The sequence below is a fragment of the Bombina bombina genome, chromosome 11 (genome assembly GCF_027579735.1).
Source record: "Bombina bombina isolate aBomBom1 chromosome 11, aBomBom1.pri, whole genome shotgun sequence".
Lineage (NCBI taxonomy): Eukaryota > Metazoa > Chordata > Amphibia > Anura > Bombinatoridae > Bombina > Bombina bombina.
In genome coordinates this window covers 60,970,057-60,994,377 of record NC_069509.1, presented here as the reverse complement: position 1 = coordinate 60,994,377, position 24,321 = coordinate 60,970,057, and the positions used below count along the sequence as shown (strand labels likewise).

The 24,321-nt window shown below is 38.9% G+C and overlaps 1 protein-coding gene across 4 annotated transcripts in view; it reads left to right on the top strand.

Moving 5' to 3' along the window:
* Positions 1-24,321, top strand: part of SYNGR3 (synaptogyrin 3) — a 398,922-nt gene that overhangs the window by 153,352 nt on the left and 221,249 nt on the right. For all 4 annotated transcript variants that reach the window (XM_053694489.1, XM_053694488.1, XM_053694491.1 and 1 more), the window contains exon 2: positions 1,454-1,688. In XM_053694489.1, coding sequence (XP_053550464.1) covers positions 1,454-1,688 — 235 coding nt within the window. The remainder of the gene's footprint in view (positions 1-1,453; positions 1,689-24,321) is intronic.

Sequence of the window (24,321 nt, the reverse complement as noted above, 5' to 3'; positions counted from 1 at the left end):
CTACCAGGCAATGAGCATTAGCAGTATGTACCTACCAGGCAATGAGCATTAGCAGTATGTACCTACCAGGCAATGAGCATTAGCAGGATATACCTACCAGGCAATGAGCATTAGCAGGATGTACCTACCAGGCAATGAGCATTAGCAGGATGTACCTACCAGGCAATGAGCATTAGCAGGATGTACCTACCCGGCAATAAGCATTAGCAGGCTGTACCTACCAGGGAATGAGCATTAGCAGGATGTACCTACCAGGCAATGAGCATTAGCAGGAAGTACCTACCTGGCAATAAGCATTGGCAGGATGTACCTATCAGCCAATGAGCATTAGCAGTATGTACCTACCAGGGAATGTGCATTAGCAGTATGTACCTACCAGGCAATGAGCATTAGGAGGATGTACCTATCAGGCAATGAGCATTAGGAGGATGTACCTATCAGGCAATGAGCATTAGCAGGATGTACGTACCAGGCAATGAGCATTAGCAGGATGTACCTACCAGGCAATAAGCATTAGCAGGATGTACCTACCAGGGAATGTGCATTAGCAGGATGTACCTACCAGCCAATGTGCATTAGCAGTATGTACCTACCAAGCAATGAGTATTAGTAGGATGCACCCATCAGCCGGTGAGCATTATTAGTAGGATGTGCTTATCAGCCAATGAGCACTATTAGGAAGTGCACAACTGATACTTCTGTATTAGATTTAAGTTAAATGTAAACAGTATCTCTTTTACACACCTTTTATGTAACCTTTTATCACATTTAAAGGGCCATAATACCCAAATGTTTAAACACTTGAAAGTGATGCAGCATAGCTGTAAAAAGCTGACTAGAAAATATCACCTGAACATTACCTCAAAAGTTCCTCAGTAGCCACATCCCATTGTAAAGGACTTGTAAGCAACAAATCAGTATGTCTGTCACGGGACAGCGGAAGGAGCGAGCTTTCATGCACACTCATTTATTTCCCTATTCAGTGTAAGGAAGTTTACAATGAAATCTCACCCAGCGCTACGGAATTTGGCGGCGCTATACAAATAAATGATAATAATGAGAGTTAAGTGAAATCTCATGAGATCACAGTAAAAGAGTTCATGACCTCAGCACTGCTGATGCTGATTGGCTGCTGTTCATTTCTTCAATTTTTTTTATTTATTTTTTACCTGCAGCTGGGCAGCAGCTGAGTATAACTTTTTACACAGAACTTACTCTGCTGAGCTGAGGAGATTGTGAGGTAAAATATCTTCCTTTTTTACACAGAGATGCTCAGGTGATATTTTCCTGTCAGCTTTTTACAGTTATACTGCATCAGTTTCAAGTGATTTAGCATATGAGTATTATGTCCCTTTAATTTTTTTTCTCTTTCAGATATTTATTTTGACTACCTTTCTCTTTTAACATTTACACTATACAATTAACATATTTCCTTATGTTCTTGCCTCTCTAGGTCTTCTCGATCGTGGTCTTTGGTTCCATTGTGAATGAGGGTTATATCAACATCGACAGTCCAGAGCTACATTGTGTCTTTAACAAAAACGAGAGCGCCTGCAACTATGCCATCTCCATTGGGATTATCGCCTTCTTCGCCTGCGTCTTCTTTTTCGTCCTGGATATTTACTTTCCTCAAATCAGCAGCGTGAAGGACAGAAAAAAAGCGGTGCTTCTGGATATGGGTTTTTCAGGTTAGTGATTTTTAAAAAATAAAATATTATTAAAGGGACATAATTTTTTTTTATTTTTTTAAATGCTCTAATGTGTTAAAACATTTTATAATTGCATTGCTGTCTGCATATAACTATGCATTTAACTCCATAATGACAGCTGAGGTACCTTGTGCATTGGCTGTCAATTTCAGGAGTTAAATAGCGCAGCTCTTGACGACCGAATGTAGTAAAAGTGCATCTTGCTGCTTTCATAGAAACCGGCACTATTACAGGGCTCAAATCCTCTTAAAGGGATACTAAACCCAATTTTTTATTTAATGATTCAGACAGAGCATGCAATTTTAAGCAACTTTCTAATTTACTCTTATTATCAATTTTTCTTTGTTCCCTTGCTATCTTTATTTTAAAAGGCAGGAATGTAAAGCTTAGGAGCCCACCCATTTTTGGTTCAGAATCTGGGTTATGCTTGTCTATTGGTGGCTAAATGTAGCCACCAATAAGCAAGCGCTATCCAAGGTGCTGAACCTAAAATGGGCCGACTCCTAAGCTTTACATTCCTGATTTTTTTTTCTTAGCTTAAAGTTGTGTCAGTTAAACAAACTATTAGGGTCTCAGTTGCAATAGATGGAGATGTATTCATTGCCTTTACCTGCTGCTGCCCACCTCCAATATAAATTATGAAGCCTTTTTTGTTCTGTTTGTTAGTAAATATTAACAAGGTACCTTCCTGCTGCTTGCACAGCAAACAGCCCTATCTCAGGTGTATGTTCTTGTGTTTGCTGTTGGTTTAGGGAATAGTATATCTATCAATGTTTCCTGCATTAGACAACCTATGCCTTATTACCTCAATATATAACCACCTCACTTTTACATATTGTTAAATATATTCTTGATTTATACTGGAATCTTTCAAACAGAGATTGTGCAAGACTTTCTAATTGTGTCCTTACTTCTCTTTGTTCTATTGTAAGACACTTTAATAAGACTTATTAATAAATAAAAAAAACTGTGTGTTTAGCCCCAACAAGTCAGTTTAAAAGCAGCAATGCCCTACTGGGAGCTAGCTGGGAATTGGCGGCTACATACATATTTCTCTTGTCATTGGCTCATCAGATGTGTTCAGCTAGCTCACAGTAGAGCATTGCTGACATAAACAATGCAAATAACCCCTTTTCAGTGAATAAACACAGTTATATGCAAGAAACGGTGCCATAAAAAATGCTTTTATTGGATCACCGACTGTTTCTGCTAAAGACCATCAGTTCTCTGCAGCTCCTAAGCAGTAATCTAGCTTTGTCTTTAACCCATTTAAGGATTAAACACATAGGGGCCTATTTAAGAACGTGCGAGCAGACATGATCTGATATTGCGGATCATGTCCGCTGCACATCGATAAACGTCGACAGCATACGCTCTCTGCATTTATCATTGCACCAAGCCCCCTGCAGATTCGCGGCCAATCGGCTGCTAGCAGGGGGTGTCAATCAACCCGATCGCATTGGATCGGGTTGATTTTCCGCAATGTCTCTCCGCCGCCTCAGAGCAGACAGACAGGTTATGGAGCAGCGGTCTTTAGACAGAGCTTGATAAATAGACCCCATAGAGTTGCAAGTTCACTAGTGCTAAATTAGTGCTACAAATTAGAGCATGTAATAAATAATAAATGTATATTGCAATGTTGCTTAATTTTCATTAACTAATTAAGGGAAAATATGTTTTGAGTTTAATGTCACTTTAACTTGCTTTATAGTAACATAATTATCCAGTGTTGTGCACTGATGTATATTTCATTGTAATTTGTTAAATGGTATGTTTAGAATGCCTTTAAAAGTGTGTATCTTATACCTCTCTAATTCCTTCTTAATATGAGGAGAGTCCACAGCATCATTCCTTACTGTTGGGAAATAGTGAACCTGGCCACCAGGAGGCGGCAAAGACACCACAGCCAAAGGCTTAAAGGGACACTGTAATCAGATTTGTAATGGGTATGTCACACAAGTATACATGTAAATAAACATTTTTGTAATGGGGATGCAATATTAAATATGCACTGTTTAAACAATATATCATTTTGAAATAATTCATTTTTCCAAACCCACTTAGTTGTCTGCCGTTACGGATTCCCAATCCGGGCTGCCAACTGCAGTTGGAACATGGCGACTCCGAGACGCATTGCGCATGTGCAAGTTAGCGCAACATCATAGACTTCGCTGCGCAGTCAATGTCATCGTCCTGTCAGCTATCATCTTGGCTTGAGTGCCCCAATGCGCGCATGCGAGAGAAAGGAAATGTTATTGCGCATGCGTTGAATGCCAATAATATATGTAAGTTATATGCAAAATCAAGAGATATGATTGGCGAGTTTGTTAGCCCTTAGACGGCCCACATTTGTGGGCTGGATGACGTGATGTCATGGCCATAAAATATACTTTTACGGCAAAAGGGAGCTTCGTTACAAACAATAAGAAGGTACTTTACATTTATATAATATTTTATATGCAAAATCTATGTTCCGTTTTAGACTTAAAAAAAAAAAGGAAAGTAATCCTTTAAATACTCCCCCTACTTCCCTCATATCCCAGTCATTCTGCCAAGGGAACAGTAGGAGAAATATCAGGGTATAAATGGTGTCGGAAGAGAAAAACAAATTTTGGTCCGCCCATATAAATGGTGTCGGAAGAGAAAAACAAATTTTGGTCCGCCCGATTTATATTAGTGTCGTGACCATTCTCTGAGATAATGAAATAATTATCTGAACCTCATTTTGATCTTCTCATAGATAGATCTGGTTTTACATAAGTTCGACTTTACATTCCTAACCTAGTCAGATAGGTCTTAAAATCTTGTTATATAAACTGTTTTTTATACTTTTTTATACTGTTTTAATGTTTTTTAATGGCTTGTTAAATGTGAATTAAATTATCATTTATATGAACTTTGTTGGTGGATTAAATTGTAATTAATAGATTCCATCCAGTTGTCTTCACTTGCATATAGATTTTTTAGTGGTGTTGTCCAAGTATTAACCTGTTGTATACCTTAGCCTTTGGCGCTCCTATATATATCCTTGTATTGCACTTTTCTTCAGGACCTGATTAGGGGGTCTATTTATAGTGTAGCAGGTACACTTATCCAGGCGCTAGTTGCTTATTCTTAGATTTCCAAAGGCTTAAATACTCCTCCCACTCCTCTCATCCCTCAGTCATTCTTTGCCTTTCGTCACAGGAGGTTGGCAGAGAAGTGTCAGAAGATTTGGAGTTGTTCCTTATGAAGGGTATCTACCCTTTGAAATGGGACTGAAGTTTTATGTAGTCTTGTCAGCCTCTCGGTGAGAGCATTGATGAATGTTAGAGTCTGGAGATGCAGGGAGAGTCTTCCTGCAAACACATCCAGACTCGTATTAACAGCTCCTAAGCAATCAGTGTTAACGAGTTTTACTGCCTGCTTCCATCACTCAAGTCCATGTCAGGAGCGATGCTACAAACTTGAGAGGCTGTGTTTCTGTTTCACGGCATAGATTCCGGTAAGATCGTTTAATTAGATTTTTTTTACACATATGATAACGCAAGAAGACAGAGTCACAGTGTGGCTCCTTTTATCTGTATGAAATCAATGGTTAATATCTCTGGAGGCTTTTTTTACTATTATAGCAGGGGCAGTCCTGCATTACGCACCACGTGACTGGGTGTAGTCACACTTATTAACTCTTTCTTGACCATGCGGTTTACCGGAGAAGAAGCAGTTTCTCTGTTTGGCCTGGGTCATAGGAGGTGGTGAGTGCCCCAGCAATTGGGGGTAAAAAGGTGCCGTTTTTTCTTATTAACCTATAGTCTGCTTTGCAAGCGCGAGCTATGGAGGATTCTAATGCGTTAGAGGGTACTCCCTCTTTACCTAAGTCTAATACCTGTCTTTATTGTGAGGAGGTTGCGGTATACCAGCCCGCTCAACATGTTCCACATGCTTTGATTAAGTAATCATGTCAAAGAAGGTTAATATGTTTGATACCACTGAGCTGTCCGCCTCTGAGGAGTCTCTGTCCCGTGAGGTGCGCACCCTACAGTCATCTCCTAATACACATGCAGCTTTCCATAGCACTCCTAATCCTCCATCTGGAGGGGGCCTTTTAGCGCCAGACATTACTGAGCAGTTACAAATGGCAGTGTCTGCGGCCTTTAGTGCTTTACCTCGCCCTGCTAAGCGCAAGCGAAAGGTCAAATATTGATATCCTTCCCAGGGGTCATCTACTAGCTTATTGAAAATATCTGATACAAGATTATCAGATGATGAAGGTGCCTCTGATACTTCAGAGGGTGCTCTCTCTGGGTCGGAATCTGCTGCCTTTAAGCCTCCAGCTGCGGAGGAACCAGACTTTAGATTTAGGATTGAGCATTTACTTTTTCTGCTGAATGAAGTTTTGGCTACGTTAGAGGTTCCAGAGCCCAAATTGCCTAAGGAACCTTTGTTTCCTAAATTAGATAAGGTCTACGAGGACAGGGTTGTACCACAAACTTTCCCGGTTCCCGTAAAGATGGTGAACATTATTAAGAATGTTTGGGAAAGAATTGGTTCTTCATTTTCCCCTTCTTTTTCCTTTAAGAAACTGTTCCCGGTCCCAGACTCTCAATTGGAGTTGTGGGGTTCCATACCCAAGGTGGCTGGTGCTATCTCCATGCTTGCTAAACACACTACTATCCCGCTGGATGATAGTTCGTCGTTTAAAGAGCCCATGGATAAGAAGATAGAAACTCTGTTAAGAAAGATGTTTCAACATACGGGATGTTTGTTTCAACTGGCAGCGGCTGCTGCTGCAGTTTCTAGAGCGGCTACCTACTGGTGCGACTCCTTACCTGAGTTGATCAAGGTGGAGGATCCCCTCGACGTGATCCAGGAAAGAATTAAGGCATTAAGGGTGGCTAATTCTTTTATTTATGATGAAAATATACAGATTATTCGCCTGAATACTAAGGCTTCAGATTTTTCTGTTCAAGCCCCCGGCCATGACTTCTAAGTCAAGACTTCTTTCTCTCCCATTTAAGGGAAATATTCTATTTGGTCCAGGGTTGAACTCAATTATCTCCACGGTTACTGGAGGCAAAGGTGCCTTTTTAACGCAGGATAAGAAAACAAGGTCCTAATTTTCGTTCCTTTCGTTCGGATAAATCTCAATGTCAGCAGCCCTCCGCAAAGCCTGAGCAAACCAAGGGGACTTGGAAGCCGGCTCAGTCCTGGAATGAATCCAAGCAGAGCAAGTAGCCCGACCGAGACAAAGTCGGCATGAAGGGGCGGCCGCCGATCTGACTCTGGATATTGTAGGGGGCAGACTGTCGCTTTTTTCAGATGCTTGGTTTGGGGACGTGCAAGCCCCGTGGGTCCTGGAGGTCATCGCTCAGGGATACAAGATAGGTTTCAAGTCTCATCCACCCAGGGGCAGATTCCTCCTATCAAACTTGTCTTCAAGGCCAGAAAAGAGAGAAGCCTTTCTTGGGTGCATGAGGGATCTCTCCTTCCTAGGAGTTATTGTCCTGGTACCTCTCGCAGAAAGAGGTCTTGGTACTATTCAAACCTTTTTGTGGTCACAAAGAAGGAGGGAAGTTTCCGCCCGATTCTGAACCTAAAGTGCTTAAACAAATTCCTATCTGTCCCCTCGTTCAAGATGAAGACGATAAGGTCCATCCTTCCCCCAGTTCAGGAAGGACAGTTTATTACCACTATAGATCTGAAGGATGCTTACCTTCACGTTCCAATACACAAGGAACACTTCAGGTTCCTAAGGTTTGCTTTCCTGGACCAGCACCTCCAGTTTATTGCACTTCCGTTTGGTCTAGCTACTGCTCCAAGAGTTTTTACGAAGGTTCTAGGGGCTCTGCTTGCAGTGGCCAGAACCAGAGGTAAAGCAGTAGCTCCATACTTAGTTGATATTCTGGTTCAAACACCATCCTGTCATCTGGCAGAGGACCATTCGAAATCTCTTCTGTTTATTCTTCGATCTCATGGGTGGAAGAATAACTTAGAAAAGAGTTCTCTTATTCCCAGTACCAGGGTGGAATTCCTGGGTACTGTAATAGACTCCATATCCATGAGGATATTCCTTACAGACCAGAGACATAACAAGCTGACTTCTTAATGCCCTCTGTGGCTCCGTGTATGGAGGTGATTGGTCTCATGGTGTCCACATGGACATCATTCCTTTTGCCAGATTCCATCTCAAACCACTTCAGCTGTGCATGCTATAACAGTGGAACGGCGATCATTCGGATCTGTCTCAACAGATTTCTCTGGACAACTGGTCGGACTCAAGAGGAATCCCTCCTTCCGATCAACATTTTGGAACTTTGAGCAAGTTTTAATGCTCTGAAGGCTTGGTCTCTTCTGGGTTTGTCCCAGTTTATCAGATTCCAATCAGACAACATAACCTCTGTGGCTTACATCAACCATCAGGGGGGAACAAGGAGCTCCCTAGCAATGGGAAGTAGCTTGGATTCTGGAGTGAGCGGAGGCCCACAACTGCTCACAGTCAGCGATCCACATTCTGGGTGTTGACAACTGGGAAGCATATTTCCTCAGCAGACAATCCTTTCATCCGGGGGAATTGTCTCTCCATCCCAAGGTGTTTGCGGAGATTTGCAACAAATGGGGGACGCCGGAGATAGATCTCATGGTGTCCTGGCTCAATTCCAAGCTACCCAGATATGGGTCGCGGTGCAGGCGGAGCTAATAGATTGAACATCCAAGGCACTGCTAATGCATCTAATTTACATTTTTCCACCGTTATCATTTCTTCCTCAAGTAGTGGCCCGCATCAAGCAAGAGCAGGCATTAGTGATACTGATTGCTCCATCGTGGCCGCGAAGGATGTGGTTCGCGGACCTGGTGGAGATGTCCTCATCTCATCTGTGGAAGTTACCTTGTTGCAGGGATCTGCTGGAACAGGTTCCATTTGTTCATCAAAATCTAGATTATCTGAGGCTGACTGCGTGGTGATTTAAGGCTTAGTCTTAGCCAAAAGAGGTTTCTCTGAGAAGGTTATTGACACTCTCATTCAGGCTCGTTAGCCTATTACTCGTCGCATCTATCATAAGGTGCGGAGAGCTTACTTATTCTGGTGTGAAGAGCGTGGTTTAGTCTGGCATAAGGTTAAGGCTGCCATGATTCTTTCCTTTCTCCAGGAGGGTCTGGAGGAGGGCCTTTCTGCCAGTTCCCTGAGAGGACTGATTTCGGCCCTTTCTGTGTTGCTGCACAAGAGGCTTGCAGAGTTATCTAACGTGCAATCTTTCTTTAAGGCTCTGATTAGGATCAGACCTGTGTTTAGATCTAACGCTCCTCCTTGGAGTTTGAATCTTGTTCTTGAGTTTTTACAACAAGCTCCGTGTGAGCCTATGCATTCGGTTGACAATAAATTGTTGTCCTGGAAGGTTCTTTTTCTATTGGATATTGCGTCGGCACACAGAGTTTCTGAAATGGCTGCCTAAAAAATGTGAGCCTCCTTATCTGGTGTCCCACACTGATAAGGCTGTCCTACGAACCCGCTTGGGTTTTCTACCTAAGGTGGTGTCTGATCGTAACATCAATCAGGAGATTGTGGTTCCTTCTTTATGTTCTAATCCTTCTTCTTCGAAGGAATGTTTACTTCATAATCTGGCTGTGGTTCGAGCTTTAAAGTTTTATCTTCAAGCTACTAAGGATTTTAGGCAAACTTCTTGCTTGTTTGTTATCTACTCTGGGAAGCGTTTTTGGTTGAGGAGTGTTATACACTTAGCTTACAAGTCAGCGGGACTTAGGCCTCCTTAGAGGATTATGGCTCATTTCACTAGAGCGGTGGATTCCTCTTGGGTCTTTAAGAACTAGGCCTCTATGGAACAGATTTGTTACGCGGCTACCTGGTCCTCCTTTCATACTTTTCAAAATTTTACAAATTTGACGTTTTTGCTTCGGCTGAAGCAGCTTTTGGGAGAAAGGTTCTACAGGCTATAGTCTCCTCATATTAAGAAGGAAAACATAAATTATGCTTACCTGATCACTTCATTTGCTTCTGTATAAGGAGAGTCCACGGCCCCTGCCCGTATACTCCGATGGGCGGACCAAAATTTGTTTTTCTCTTCCGACACCATTTATACCCTGATATTTCTCCTACTGTTCCCTTGGCAGAATGACTGGGATATGAGGGAAGTAGGGGGAGTATTTAAGCCTTTGGCTGGGGTGTCTTTGCCTCCTCCTAGTGGCCAGGTTCAGTATTTCCCAACAGTAAGGAATAATGCTGTGGACTCTCCTCATACTGAAGGAAATGAAAATATCAGGTAAGCATAATTTATGTTTTTCCTTTAAATGGACATGAAACCCAAAATGTTTCTTTCATGATTCAGATAGAGCATAAACAACTTTCCAGTTTATTTCTGTTATCATTTTGCACTACTGGGAGCTAGCTGAACACATCAGTAAGCCAATGACAAGACACATGTGCAGAAAACAATCAGCAGCAAACTCCCAGGTCTTGAGACTACCTAGGTATGCTTTTTAACAAAGGTTACAAAGAGAACAAAGAAAATTAGATAATAGAAGTTCTTTAAAATCATATGCTCTAGTCCAGTGTTTCTCACAGTGTCCTCAATTACCCCTATCAGGCCAGAGTTTCAATAGAGCTGGACTAGAGCACAGGTGAAATAATCAGCTGACGGGTGAGAGCAGGTTAGTAACTATGGTGTTACTGATCAGGTGATTGTTTCACCTCTGCTGCAGTTCAGCTATAATGAAAACCTGGCCTGTTGGGGGTTCTTAAAGGACCAGTCAATACAGTAGATTTACATAATCAGCAAATGCATGATAACAAAACAATGCAATAGCACTTAGGGGTACAATTTATCAAAGCCTTCGGCAGGCTTCACCCCCCTACGACTGCAAGTTCTCAGTCCGTATTTAATCATTACACCGCTACTTCCTAACCTTTCGCCACCTCTTAGGTGGCGAATTTCAACCTCCCCGGTCTCGTCCGGGCAGGGTGTCGGATTGCATATGTGCACAAAGTAGCGCTCGTGTGCAATGCTGAATTCCGGCAGCAGAATTCAGCCCGCCAGGGGCAAGCTGAGGCAGACAGGGGCGCATATGTGCGCCCCTGTCCGCCCGCCGCAGCTTGATAAATCGACCCCATAGTCTGAACTTCAAATGAGTAGTAGATTTTTTTCCAACAAATTTCAAAGTTCTGTCTATTTCCACTCCCCCTGTACCATGTGACAGTAATCAGCCAATCACAAATGCATATACGTACATTCTGTAAATTCTTGCACATGCTCAGTAGGAGCTGGTGACTCAAAAAGTGTAAATATAAAGAGATTGTGAACATTTTGTTAATGGAAGTACATTGGAAGTTATTTAAAATTGCTGCTCTATCGGAATCATGAAAGTTTAATTTTGACTTGAGTGTCCCTTTAAGGACCGCGATTGAGAAACACTGCTCTAGTCTATATGAATAATAAAAGAGACATTTTGGGTTTACTGTCCCTTTAAAAGAGAACATTTACTGTCAAATTTTCTCCCCTTTAACGTGTTCCTAACTATCCATTTTAACTGCTGGGGTGTATTACATTATTAACAAATAGCTCCTTTTCCTTTATTTTGGCATTTAAAACTGTTGGTTTTGCCGGTAGAATCCTACCTATACTGAACATTTAAATTCTTGGGTATTGGTTATAGAAATAAATTACACTCCAGTGGGGGTAGGAGAGATAAATAATAAAATGTTGATTTTCAATTGTTCTCTCTAAGTATTGGGTTTTGGTATACAGACAAAAATAAGATAAGGAAGCATATGGGTATGTATAGAAAGTGATAAAATAAGAAGATCTGAATTCCTGCAAGATCAGTGCATTTTTTTGGGATGGGGGTTGTGCTGTCAAAGAACAAAAACAGCTATTTTTATACAAAAATAAGCCTAAATTAGAAATTTCTCATACATTTTATGTTTTGCCACTGGTATAACAAGTTACTGGAAACACATTAAAGTGGAAACTTTTTTTCAGTAAACTGCATTTTAAAGGTAAACTTGCTTTTACTCATGGGTACAATTATAGAGAACAGGTATTTTCATAGACCTTATTTGTTCTGCTCTCATTTATTAATATCATTTTTGGATTTAGTGCTCAATACAATAACAGAAAATAGAGCTCTTTATTTAGCTACATAATAAGACTTCATTTTATTGAAGTGCACTAAAAGTACAACAGTTAGTGAAGTAAAACAGGAGCGGTAAACAACGCGTTTCATCCGTTGATGTCACACTATCAGCTGACTGAATTTCTTTAACAGTTCTAGACCAGAGTTCAACCACAATGTATTAACTTAATCTTTTAACTGATAAGCAGACTGTTACTTTGTTTGCAGAGATTAAAGTGCATATTCTAGGCATAGGTTTTCCCAAATCAAGACAAATGCTGAGGGCAAAGTCACAAGGCAGAGTGGTTAGTGTGGAGACTCAATATAAAAAAATCACAATTGAAAAAATACATCAGCCAATCCCTAGTGTTTGTTTCAGTCTAACTGATATAAAACTGCTCTCTGTATGTGTAATATAATTGGTGAGATAAACATCAAAAGACAGGAGCACCGGTGAACTTAAAACTCAGTTTATTCACAAAATAAACATGGATGGGTTCACATCACAAAATACGGAGTGTTGGTGGGGTGCTCGGTTACCTGCTGACACGTTTCGACAATGAGCCGTAGTCAGCATGAGTATCACCTGTTGCTTATACCTTATATACCTTAAAATGCCAAATGACTGGCTAAAAACAAATAACGTGACCGTGACCTCACCAACACACCTGTAGGTTAAAAGAACCCGTTGATTGGTTTACTGCATAAAATGTTATATAAATTGAAAATGTAAACCATATATTCATGACAAAGATCTTCTACTTACTCCAATATCCTTGTAATACAATAGTATATATACAGTATACATGCTTATACCAATCACTATTAATTTACGGTCTATATATATATATATATATTTATATTATTAAGACCCATATAGGTGCAAAATATAAATGGGAAGCGAGTGGAAATAGAGTACCACGCAGGCAGGTAGGGATCTTAATCCGTCAATCTACGTCTACTATAATCATAAACCTATTCCCAGAAATTAATCAGATCATACTCAGAATTGAGGCCATTGAGTACCCTGGTATCCTCACCACCTCTATTATAGACCAAGTCAATGATCTGACATTTTTTATTATGTTTAGTCTTGAAATGTGGTGTACAAGGGGAGTTGACAGTGCGTGCCCCCTGTTTAATGTTATACAGGTGTTCCCTAATTCTGGATCTCACCTCCCTAGTAGTGAGACCCAGGTATTGTTCCTCACAAAGGTTGCATGTTAGGAGATAAACTGCATGGGTAGATCTACAATTAAAGCAAGCTTATGTTTAAAAATTTCTCCTGTCACAGCACTCCTGAATTTATCTCCCACTTCCAGGAATTCACATGAGGTGCAATGCTGATTACTGCATCTATATACCCCTTTGAATTGTATCCAAGAACTTCTGTGCAATGCGAACGCGAGGTCGCATTCACATTGCACCTAACTTGTAATACCAGCACACATTAGTGTGCACTGATATTACTAAATTGTAATCTAGACCATACGGTTAGATTACAAGTGGAGCGCTATTTAACAATCCTGCTCAAGCGTTAACTGCGCTAGGAGTAATATTTTTGCTTGAGTCAGTTTGCCCTCTTATTAATGAAAGTAAACCATTTTCGTGCGCTAACCTGACGTGCGTAAAAAGCGGAATTTATAATATCATGTATTCCCCCGTAGAAGTCAATGGAGAAAAGAAAAAACCCTACTCACACGCAAACCCGATCATATATTCTCAAGTTCGCTAATTTTCACATTCAAATGTTCTGCACATAGAAGAATATGTTCTATTTATTCATAAATAAATATTTATACATATATACATATATCTGATGGTATTTTGGTACAATATATATGTATACCTAAATATAGATGATTATATATAGGTACAGATATATATATATATATATATATATATATATATATTTATAAATACTTAGAACATATTTTGCTATATATATATATAAATATATTGTTTAGACTTTATAAAACAAATGTTTCTTGCAATAAAATAATGTGCAATGTTTGAAACGTGCAGTACAAAATATGGGAGTATTCTGTTTCATGAGTGCACAAAAAGATTTCATTCTTTGCCCTAGAACTCTCAGCTTGGGCTGCGTATGACTCAGTGCTTATTACTTAGGTTGTTTACTGTCAGGCCTGTATTTCACCATATGTTATAATTATGTATTATACTCCTATTAGCTCCGGGTAGACCCAAATCACAAACGCTGCAAATAGTATTAAGACTAGTTCACTCTTTGCCTGGTCATGTTTGTAGCTAATTAGTAAAAGCTCGCTCTCTGCACTACCTGCATTAGACATGATTGCAGTATTAACCCTTTCCTTTTTAGAAGCTAGAAACATGACCGATTTTTAAGAAATACATGGAAAATATAATTAAACCGCAGATCTATGGTACTTAAAGGGACATGAAACGCAAAATCTTTCTTTCATTTAGGTAGAACATACAATTTTAAACAACTTTCCAGTTTACTTCTATTAACAAATTTGTTTCATTCTCTTGGTATCATTTGTTGAAGTAGCAGCAATGCACTACTGCTTTCTAACTGAACTCATGAGTGAGCCAATGACAATCTGTATATATATATATATATATATATATATGCAGCCACCAATCAGCAGCTAGAACCTAGGTTCTTTGCTGCTCCTGAGCTTACCTTGATAAACCTTTCAGCAAAGGATAACAAGAGAAGGAATCAAATCAAATAATATTAGTAAACGGAAAGTTGTTTACAATTGTATGTTCTGTCTAAACCATGAATGTCTAATTGTGTTTTTACTGTCCCTTTAGACTTCACAATTCACACATTTGCTGCACGTTTGGGCTGAGCACAGTTTTTTTTACAATGCTACCATATAGTCCAACAATATATAACATTGTTACAAACATTGTTGCAAACATCTGTCAAGCTCAAGACATGCGTGCTCTATAGCCTACCTAGGTATGCTTTTCAACAAAAAATACCAAGAGAATGTTGTAAATTTGATAATAGACAAAACTGATTTTTTTTTTAAATTTCATGATCTAGATAAATCATGCATGCTCTTGAGTGTACCTAGGTATGCTCTTCAAAAAAAGATACCAAGCAAATTAAAAAAATGTTATAATAAAACAAAAGCAGAGTTTTAAAACCACTAGCGATGTCACCACTTTTTGCTTTAACTTTCAGCAGCTTATATAAATGTATATTCCTGTAGGGACAATCTAATATAAAAATGTTCTAACAGAAATGGGTTAACACATGCAAAGGGGTTAAACACATAGGTAAAGGGGTGGCTGGGAGTTACAAACAGTGACCAGAGCCCACTGCCGCAATCATCAACATTTTCCTACTTGCAATGCTTATGGTTCCTGGAACATTACTTTACACATGTGTTTAAAGGGACACTGAACCCAAATTTTTTCTTTCGTGATTCAGATAGAGCATGCAATTTTAAGCAACTTTCTAATGTCCTATTATCAATTTTTCTTCGTTCTCTTACTATCTTTATTTGAAAAATAAGGCATCTAAGCTTTTTTTGGGTTCAGTACTCTGGACAGCACTTTTTTATTTGCGGATCAATTTATCCACCAATCAGCAAGAACAACCCAGGTTGTTCACCATAAATGGGCCGGCATCTAAACTTACATTCTTGCATTTCAAATAAAGATACCAAGAGAATGAAGAGAATTTGATAATAGGAGTAAGTTTTAAACTTTCATGCTCTTTATGAATCACGAAAGAAATTTTTTTTGTTCATTGTCCCTTTAACCCCATTTGCAGGAGTAGTAAGCTGGGATATTACTGTCAAGATTACATGATTTAATGCATTAGTGCAGTTATGTGCACATAAAAAAAGTATTTTGTTTCGTTCTATATTCACTCATAAAATCTTTGAAATTTGTTAACAAAATCCATGCACCTTCTATTACCTACTGGGAATATCATCAGGAGAACAGAGTAGCAGCTGGGCAGCAGATTAAACCTAAATGAAGTTAAAGTAGTAGCTAGTGCTACTGCAGCTTTTTTTTATGGGTTGAGAATTGGCCAAAAATAAAATGAAGCTTACATACTATTGGCTGTCCCTTAAAGAACAGGTTCTGCTCTATATTCCCTCTAGAGTATTAAATGCTACGTGCATGGAGTAAATTACCTCTACATAAATCTCAAATTGTCATCTGAGCAGACAGATTGCCTGCAGCTGTCAAGCACTGATGGAAACATTTTATGAGACTGCAGATGAGATTACACAGTCTCACTAATAAAAGCAGAACATCCTAAATTGTGTTTTAAATTTAAAATCTTCTTCGCCATATAGGTCCCCATTTATTAAATGCCAAATGTCCCCACTTGGTATAGCACTGAGTGGGCAGCATTCATTGCCTGTATTTAACATCGCACAAGCAATTGCTTGTGCAGAACCGCCCCCACCACCACGCTCTAACGCAACCAATTGAGCTAGAGTATATTGCACTAGAGCATAGCTTGTCAATCATCAAAGCAGAAGATGGTTTATATTTGTCCTATAGGTTTTAGAACCTTGCCCCTGCAACATGCAACACAGTGATACTTGATTAGTGTTGAAAGGTCAATTATATTTGTCCCTAATTGGACACAACAGAGGAGATTAAATAACCACACTCAAAAGAGTTTTGAAAGGGTGTATTCCTGGACTGCAAAAAAAAAGGATGGTAGAGTTCAAGATAAAAAAAAATGGAAGATGGGCTTGTCCAGGCAACGACACAAGATGGCTGCAAATCCATAAGCTGTGTGGGAGATAGCAAGTAATCCATCAGTTGCTGCATTATTTTAACCTGTAATGAAGATATTTCAGTATATGACAGAATAGTGAGTAAAACTATAACTCTATTTGACAGATCGCTGTCTATTTGATCCAAGCACTGTGGACTGGACCACTAAGGCCTAAGGCTGCTGTCTACCCTTCTCCTTGCGCCCCCCCGGTTAATATTGGCACAGTCTGAATTAGGACACTTTCTTAGAATCAAACAGTATCACATTTTGCAATCTTACTCAACCCTTGGAGCAGAGAGGTTCATTACTCCTATGCAATATGAATATGATGGCAGAAACAAATTTACTACCTGCAATATATGGCCAATACGTAACCACCTTGGATAATCACCTGGCTGATCTGCAAATCCCGCTACTTATTGCTTTTGCAAGATTGTTAAAAAAAAAAAAAGCACTCATTCGTTAAAGATGAACATCTAGACCATATTTACTGTGATGAGTATCTGGGAACCAAAGTCATCACCACCACTGATAAAATTGAACACCCAGAAGGTAAGACTCATGTAGAGACTGCGGTATATTAAAGTAAACGTGCACTATATGAATCAGATGCTCTCCTTTCGGAGCAACTGCCTTACAAATTAGGCTATGTGTCACATAACTGCTGGGCAGTCGAAGAAATCAAGCGCTTACCGTTAGTTTACCCCATATCACCATGGAACCTGTACAGAATCTACTGGTTGCAGGGGCGCTATTGCAAGACCTTTCAAAAAATCTCCCAAAACTTTAATACCTGACGATAGCGCAGTGCATCCATCTGAATTTACCTATATGGAACTTTGCAAGGTTGTTTTCTGTCTGCCTCAGAAATATTATACTTGGTATACGTTATGTTCACATCTTTTTTTTTCACTGTGCCTGCTATAAATAGGGAAGGTGTAGGATCTACTCAGATCTGCCTGTTATTACTTAAAGGGACATAATACTCATATATACGAAGTCACTTGAAAATGATGCAGCATAACTGTAAACATCTGACAAGAAAATATCACCTAAACATCTCTATGTAAAAAAGGAAGATATTTTACCTCGAAATTTAAGTAAGTGCTGTTTCAACAGTTATACTTCAGCTGCTGCTCAGCTGCAAAAAAAATAAAAAAAACAATAGCCAATCAGCATGAGATTTAACAGAACTCACTTAAAGGAACACTAAACCCAATTTTTTTATTTCATGATTCAGATAGTGCATGCAATTTTAAGCAACTTTCTAATTTCTCCTATTATCAATTTTTATTCGTTCTCTTGCTATCTTTATTTAAAATGCAGGAATGTAACGCTTAAGAGCCGGCGCATTTTTGGATGAGAACCTGGGTTATGCTTGCTTATTGGTTTGCTAAATGTAGCCACCAATAAGCAAGCGCTATTCAGGGTGCTGAACATAAAGGGTAAGGTTACATATGCTGCGTCGCCTGCAAAAGCCGGGAACTCCGTTTTGTATGCGGTTTTGGTATCGCATATAAATGCGGCACGTATATTTCACTCGTCAGCCACAATTTTTACTCCCATAAGCTAACATAGAACCGCGTTGCAAATCGGTATCACATATTCAGCGCAAGGACTTACATAGCGAAAATGGAGAAATTTTACTCCATTTTCACCTCACCACACATAGGTAGGCGCAGCAAGACTTGCGCAGAGTATGTGAGCACCGTAACTCCAGTAACTGCCTGAAAATATTAACAAACACCTAACGCATGCGCAATATATATCTACCTTTCTGAAAATAACTAACACCTAACACATGCGCAATATCTATCTACCTGTCTACTGCAATCCCCCACTGCAATAACTAAGTATATTCACCCCTAATCCGCCATTAACCCACAACACAATAAACCTAATAAATATCTAATAATATCTAATAATAATCTGCCAAACCCTCACAACGCAAATAAGTAATTAAGTTACTAAACCTCCTAACCTTACACCCCCTAAATTAACCCCAATTACCTAAATTAAAAAATACTGAGTTACAATTAAAATAAAAAAGATAACATTATTTAAAAATAAAAATTTAAATTAATCTAAGATTACAAAAAATAAAAAAAGTCTAAAATTACATAATTTGGTTTATTATTTTATCAAAAATAAAAAATTAAAACTAATCCCTATAAAAATAAAAAAGCCCCCCCAAAATTAAAACACCCCCTCATCTAATACTAAACTACCAATAGCCCTTAAAAGGGCCATTTGTAGGGCATTGCCCTAAATTAAACAGCTCTGTTCATTAAAAAAAATACTAAGTCCCCCCTCTAACAGTAAACTTACCCCCACCCACCCAAATTGGGTTTCATATGCCTTTAAAGCCCAGAAGAGAGGTTTATATTTGATTTTAATTTTTTTATTATTTTCCTATAATCGGGCATGCACTTATGTATGGGGGAATTTCAAAGGATAGCTTTATATTGTTTGCATAGTATGTTCTTGATGCCCCAAAAACCCATGTCCGGGGCAGTAGCAGAGGGACAGTATATGGTTTGCCATCTTTATAATGCCAAAGCCTCTCTTTACCTGACAAAGATATGGCCTTGATATATTTGTTTGTCCCTTACTAAGATGTTTGAGTGCTATTTATCAAACCTTTAGGACATCACTGAGAGTTCTGCAGTATTCTGTTCTCCATTAAAGGGACAGTCTAGACAAAATTACATTTTCATGATTCAGATAGGGCATGCAATTTAAAGGGATACTAAACCCAATTTTTTCTTTCTTTCATGATACAGATAGAGCATGAGATTTTAAGCACCTTTCTAATTTACTCCTATTATCAATTTTTCTTCGTTCTCATGCCATCTTGATTTGAAAAAGCAGTACTGTAAGCTTTAGAGCCAGACCATTTTTTTGTTCAGCACATGGGTAGCACTTGCTGATTTGTGGCTAAATGTAGCAAACCAATCAGCAGCTCTACCAAGGTGCTGAACTAAAAAATGGGCCGGCTCCTAACCTTTCATTACTGCTTTTTTCAAATCAATATAACATGAGAACAAAAAAAATATTGATAATAGGAGTAAATTAGAAAGTTGCTTAAAATTGCATGCTCTATCTGAATCATGAAAGAAAAAATGTGGGGTTAGTATCCCTTTAAAACAACTTTACAATCTCAAAATGTTTAATGTCCCTTTAAAGATTAATTTTAGCATTGATTTATAGTGACATGAAACAAAAATGTTTCTTTCATGATTCAGATAGAGCATACCATTTTAAACAATTTTCCAACTGACTTATATTACCAAATTTACTTCATTCTCTTGCTATCCTTTGTTAAATGAGGAGCAATGGTGGTGAGCCAATTACAAAAGCCATAAATGTGCAGCCACCAATCAGAAGCTAGCTCCCAGTAGTGCAACGCTGATCCTGAGCCTACCTCAGTATAGTTTACAACAAAGGATACCAAGCAAATTTGAATATAAGTAAACTGAAAAGTGGTTTAAAATTGCAAGCTCCATCTGAATCATGAAAGTTTTGTTTTTACATTACTTTACCTTTAATATTCACAATAACCTTCTGTTTATCCCTTTAATACTTTGATTTATATATTGTTTACCATGAAACATGTTACATTTTTAATTCAAGTTTCTTTAAAACTGCACATTTCCTCTTAAAATACCAGCCCTTCACCCCTAGCGCACAGACTTCTTGCTCAGCACTTCCCGTTCTATAAAATACACTTCCTTTATGTACTTTGAAAAATAAATCAGATACTTGTTTATACTTATTTTCAATCTTTTTTTAATATATAATATTTTATGAAAGGAGGAAGTGAAACCTATTTGTTTGTTTGTTTTTTTGTTAGAAAATATCTGGGTGAACTGTAACACTATAAAAATATTAACTTTTTTTTAATTATTATTCTTAAAGGGGTACACAAAATTTTGGATTTAACACCTAGACACTGTTAGGACATTCCATGCCATATTTACAGCATTGTGCGTTAAAGGGTCTACTCCATAAATTTTATTGTTTAAAAAGACGGATAATCCCTTTATTAACCTTTCCTGAGTTTTGCATGACCACCACTGTTATATTAATACACTTTTTACCTCTGTGATTACCTTGTATCTAAGTCTCTGCAGACTGCCCCTTATCTCAGTTCTTTTGACAGACTTGCATTTAAGCCAATCAGTGCTGACTCCTAGGTAACTCCACGGTGTGAGCACAATGTTATATATATGACACACATGAACTAATGTCCTCTAGCTTTAAAAAACTGTCAAAATGCACTGAGATAATTAGCATTATTAGCAAATAGTACCAAGAGTACAAAGCAAATTTGGTGATAAAATTAAATTGGAAAGTTGTTTAAAATTGCATGCCCTATCTGAATCATGAAAGTTTAATTTTGACTTGACTGTCCCTTTAAAGGGACACTGAACCCAATTTCTTTCTTTCATGATTCAGATAGTGCATGCAATTTTAAGCAACTTTCTAATTTACTTCTATTATCAATTGTTCTTCATTCTCTTGCTATCTTTATTTGAAAAACAGGAATGTAAGTTTAGAAGCCGGTCCATTTTTGGTTCACAACCTGGTTTGTGCTTGCTGATTGGACAGCACTAATAAACAAGTGCTGTCCAGGGTCTAAACCAAAAATATGTCTGGCTCCTTAGCTTAGATGCCTTCTTTTTCAAATAAAGAAAGCAAGAGAACGAAGAAAAATTGATAACAGGAGTAAATTAGAAAGTTGCTTAAAATCGCATGCTCTATCTGAATTGTGAAAGAAAAAAATTTGGGTTTAGTGTCCCTTTAACCCCTTAATGACCACAGCACTTTTTCATTTTCTGTCCGTTTGGGACCAAGGCTATTTTTACATTTCTGCAGTGTTTGTGTTTAGCTGTAATTTTCATCTTACTCATTTACTGTACCCACACATATTATATACCGTTTTTCTCGCCATTAAATGGACTTTCTAAAGATACCATTATTTTCATCATATCTTATAATTTACTATAAAAAAAATGATAAAATATGAGGAAAAATGAAAAAAAAAAACACTTTTTCTAACTTTGACCCCCAAAATCTGTTACACATCTACAACCACCAAAAAACACCCATGCTAAATAGTTTCTAAATTTTGTCCTGAGTTTAGAAATACCCAATGTTTACATGTTCTTTGCTTTTTTTGCAAGTTATAGGGCCATAAATACAAATAGCACTTTGCTATTTCCAAACCACTTTTTTTTCCAAAATTAGCGCTAGTTACATTAGAACACTAATATCTTTCAGGAATCCCTGAATATCCCTTGACATGTACATATTTTTTTTAGTAGACATCCCAAAGTATTGATCTAGGCCAATTTTGGTATATTTCATACCACCATTTCACCGCCAAATGCGATCAAATACAAAAAATCGTTCACTTTTTCACAAATTTTTTCACAAACTTTCGATTTCTCACTGAAATTATTTACAAACAACTTGTGCAATTATGGCATAAATGGTTGTAAATTCTTCTCTGGCATCCCCTTTGTTCAGAAATAGCAGACATATATGGCTTTGGCGTTGCTTTTTGGTAATTAGAAGGCCGCTAAATGCCACTGTGCACCACAAGTGTATCATGCCCAGCAGTTAAGGGGTTAATTAGGGAGCTTTTAGGGAGCTTGTAGGGTTAATTTTAGTTTAGTGTAGTGTAGTAGACAACCCCAAGTATTGATCTAGGCACATTTTGGTATATTTCATGCCACCATTTCACCGCCAAATGCGATCAAATTAAAAAAAACATAAAATTTTTCACAATTTTAGGTTTCTCACTGAAATCATTTACAAACAGCTTGTGCAATTATGGCACAAATGGTTGTAAATGCTTGTCTGGGATCCTCTTTGTTCAGAAATAGCAGAGATATATGACTTTGGAGTTGATTTCTAGTAATTAGAAGGCCGCTAAATCCTGCTGCGCCTCACACGTGTATTATGGCTAGCAGTGAAGGGGTTAATTAGGGAGTTTGTAGGGAGCTTGCAGGGTTAATTTTAGCTTTAGTGTAGAGATCAGCCTCCCATCTGACACATCCCACCCCCTGATCCCTCCCAAACAGCTCCCTTCCCTCCCCCACCCCACAATTGTCCCCGCCATCTTAAGTACTGGCAGAAAGTCTGCCAGTACTAAAATAAAAGGGTTTTAAAAAAAAAAAACAAACAAACATTTTTTTTAGCATATTTACATATGCTACTGTGTAGGATCCCCCCCTTAGCCCCCAACCTCCCTGATCCCCCACCAAAACCGCTCTCTAACCCTCCCCTCTGCCTTACTGGGGGCCATCTTGGATACTGGCAGCTGTCTGCCAGTACCCAGTTTGCAATAAAAAGTGCTTTTTTTTAGTTTGTTTTTATTTTTCTGTAGTGTAGCTTCCCCCCCACACAGACAAACCCCCACCACTTTGCTGATCATTTTTTTTTTGACGTTTTTTACATTTTTTTTTAACATTTTTTATTTTAGCATTTTCTGTAGTGTAGCGGTTCCCACCCGCTCCCCCCCGTGCGCGCCCCCAGCCACCCCCGCCCACGATCCCGCCCCCCTTCACATCGCCAGGGCCATCGATGGCCGCCACCCGCCTCCTGGTCCGGCTCCCACCCACCAACGCAGTAAGCCACGATCTCCGGTGCAGAGAGGGCCACAGAGTGGCTCTCTCTGCACCGGATGGCTTAAAAAGGTTATTGCAGGATGCCTCCATATCGAGGCATCACTGCAATAACCGGAAAGCATCTGGAAGCAAGCAGGATCGCTTCCAGCTGCTTTCCACACTGAGGACGTGCAGGGTACGTTCTCAGGCGTTAACTGCCTTTTTTCTGAGGACGTACCCTGCACGTCCTCAGTCGTTAAGGGGTTAACGTCATTAGGATGGCGTGGAACATCCTACCATATATGGCGTCATGCAGCCTCCCCCTTTTACACAATGAAAAATTGGACTGGGGGGTATGCCTAGCAACGTAGGCAGTCGCAGATGATCTGATCCCGTCCTTGAAATCATGTGATCGCATCGAAAATTGTGCAATCATGTGATTTCATTTTTCCAGCAAGTGTTTACATTAGAACTTCCTTCCGATCTAAAATGTTGATAAAACAATCAATTAGAAACCTACTCACAATTAAAGGGACATGAAAGTCAAAATTAAACTTTTATTATTCAGATAGAGCATGCACCTATGACTCCCAAAATGACAATGGGCCCTTTTTAAACGATTCCAGGAGAGCATTAAATGTTGTGTGGTATCTAGAGTTGTCGGCTGTCCTCCACAAAAATAATGGACAATCTGTCTGTGACTAGGAACAATGGTAGGTGGTGTCACACAATGTCCCTACCCTCAAAAGCTCTACCTTATCCTGCAGTCTTTATCCCACAATGCATATCTTTCACAACTGAGCAGTCATTTTACCCCTTGGCTGCCAGTAACATACAAATACATAATTTTACCTCTTTGGCTGACAGTAACAATTGTAAGCAGAAGTGATTTGCCCCTTGACTGCCCCTCATTTTTTTTCTGTCCCATATTTTGAATGTGTTAAGGCATAAGGCATTGGATGCCTTTTACATTTAGGGAACTCTCAGATGCTGTAAAAAAAACTAATCATTTAAGTGTTCAGTATTTTTGTGATGATTTTACTGGTCAGCCTGCTAAATACTGGATTGTCCGTTTGAATACCGGACACCTAGCAACCCTAGAGGTATTAGCTGGAAGTACCTATCAAGCCGTAAACATTAGCAGGAAGTA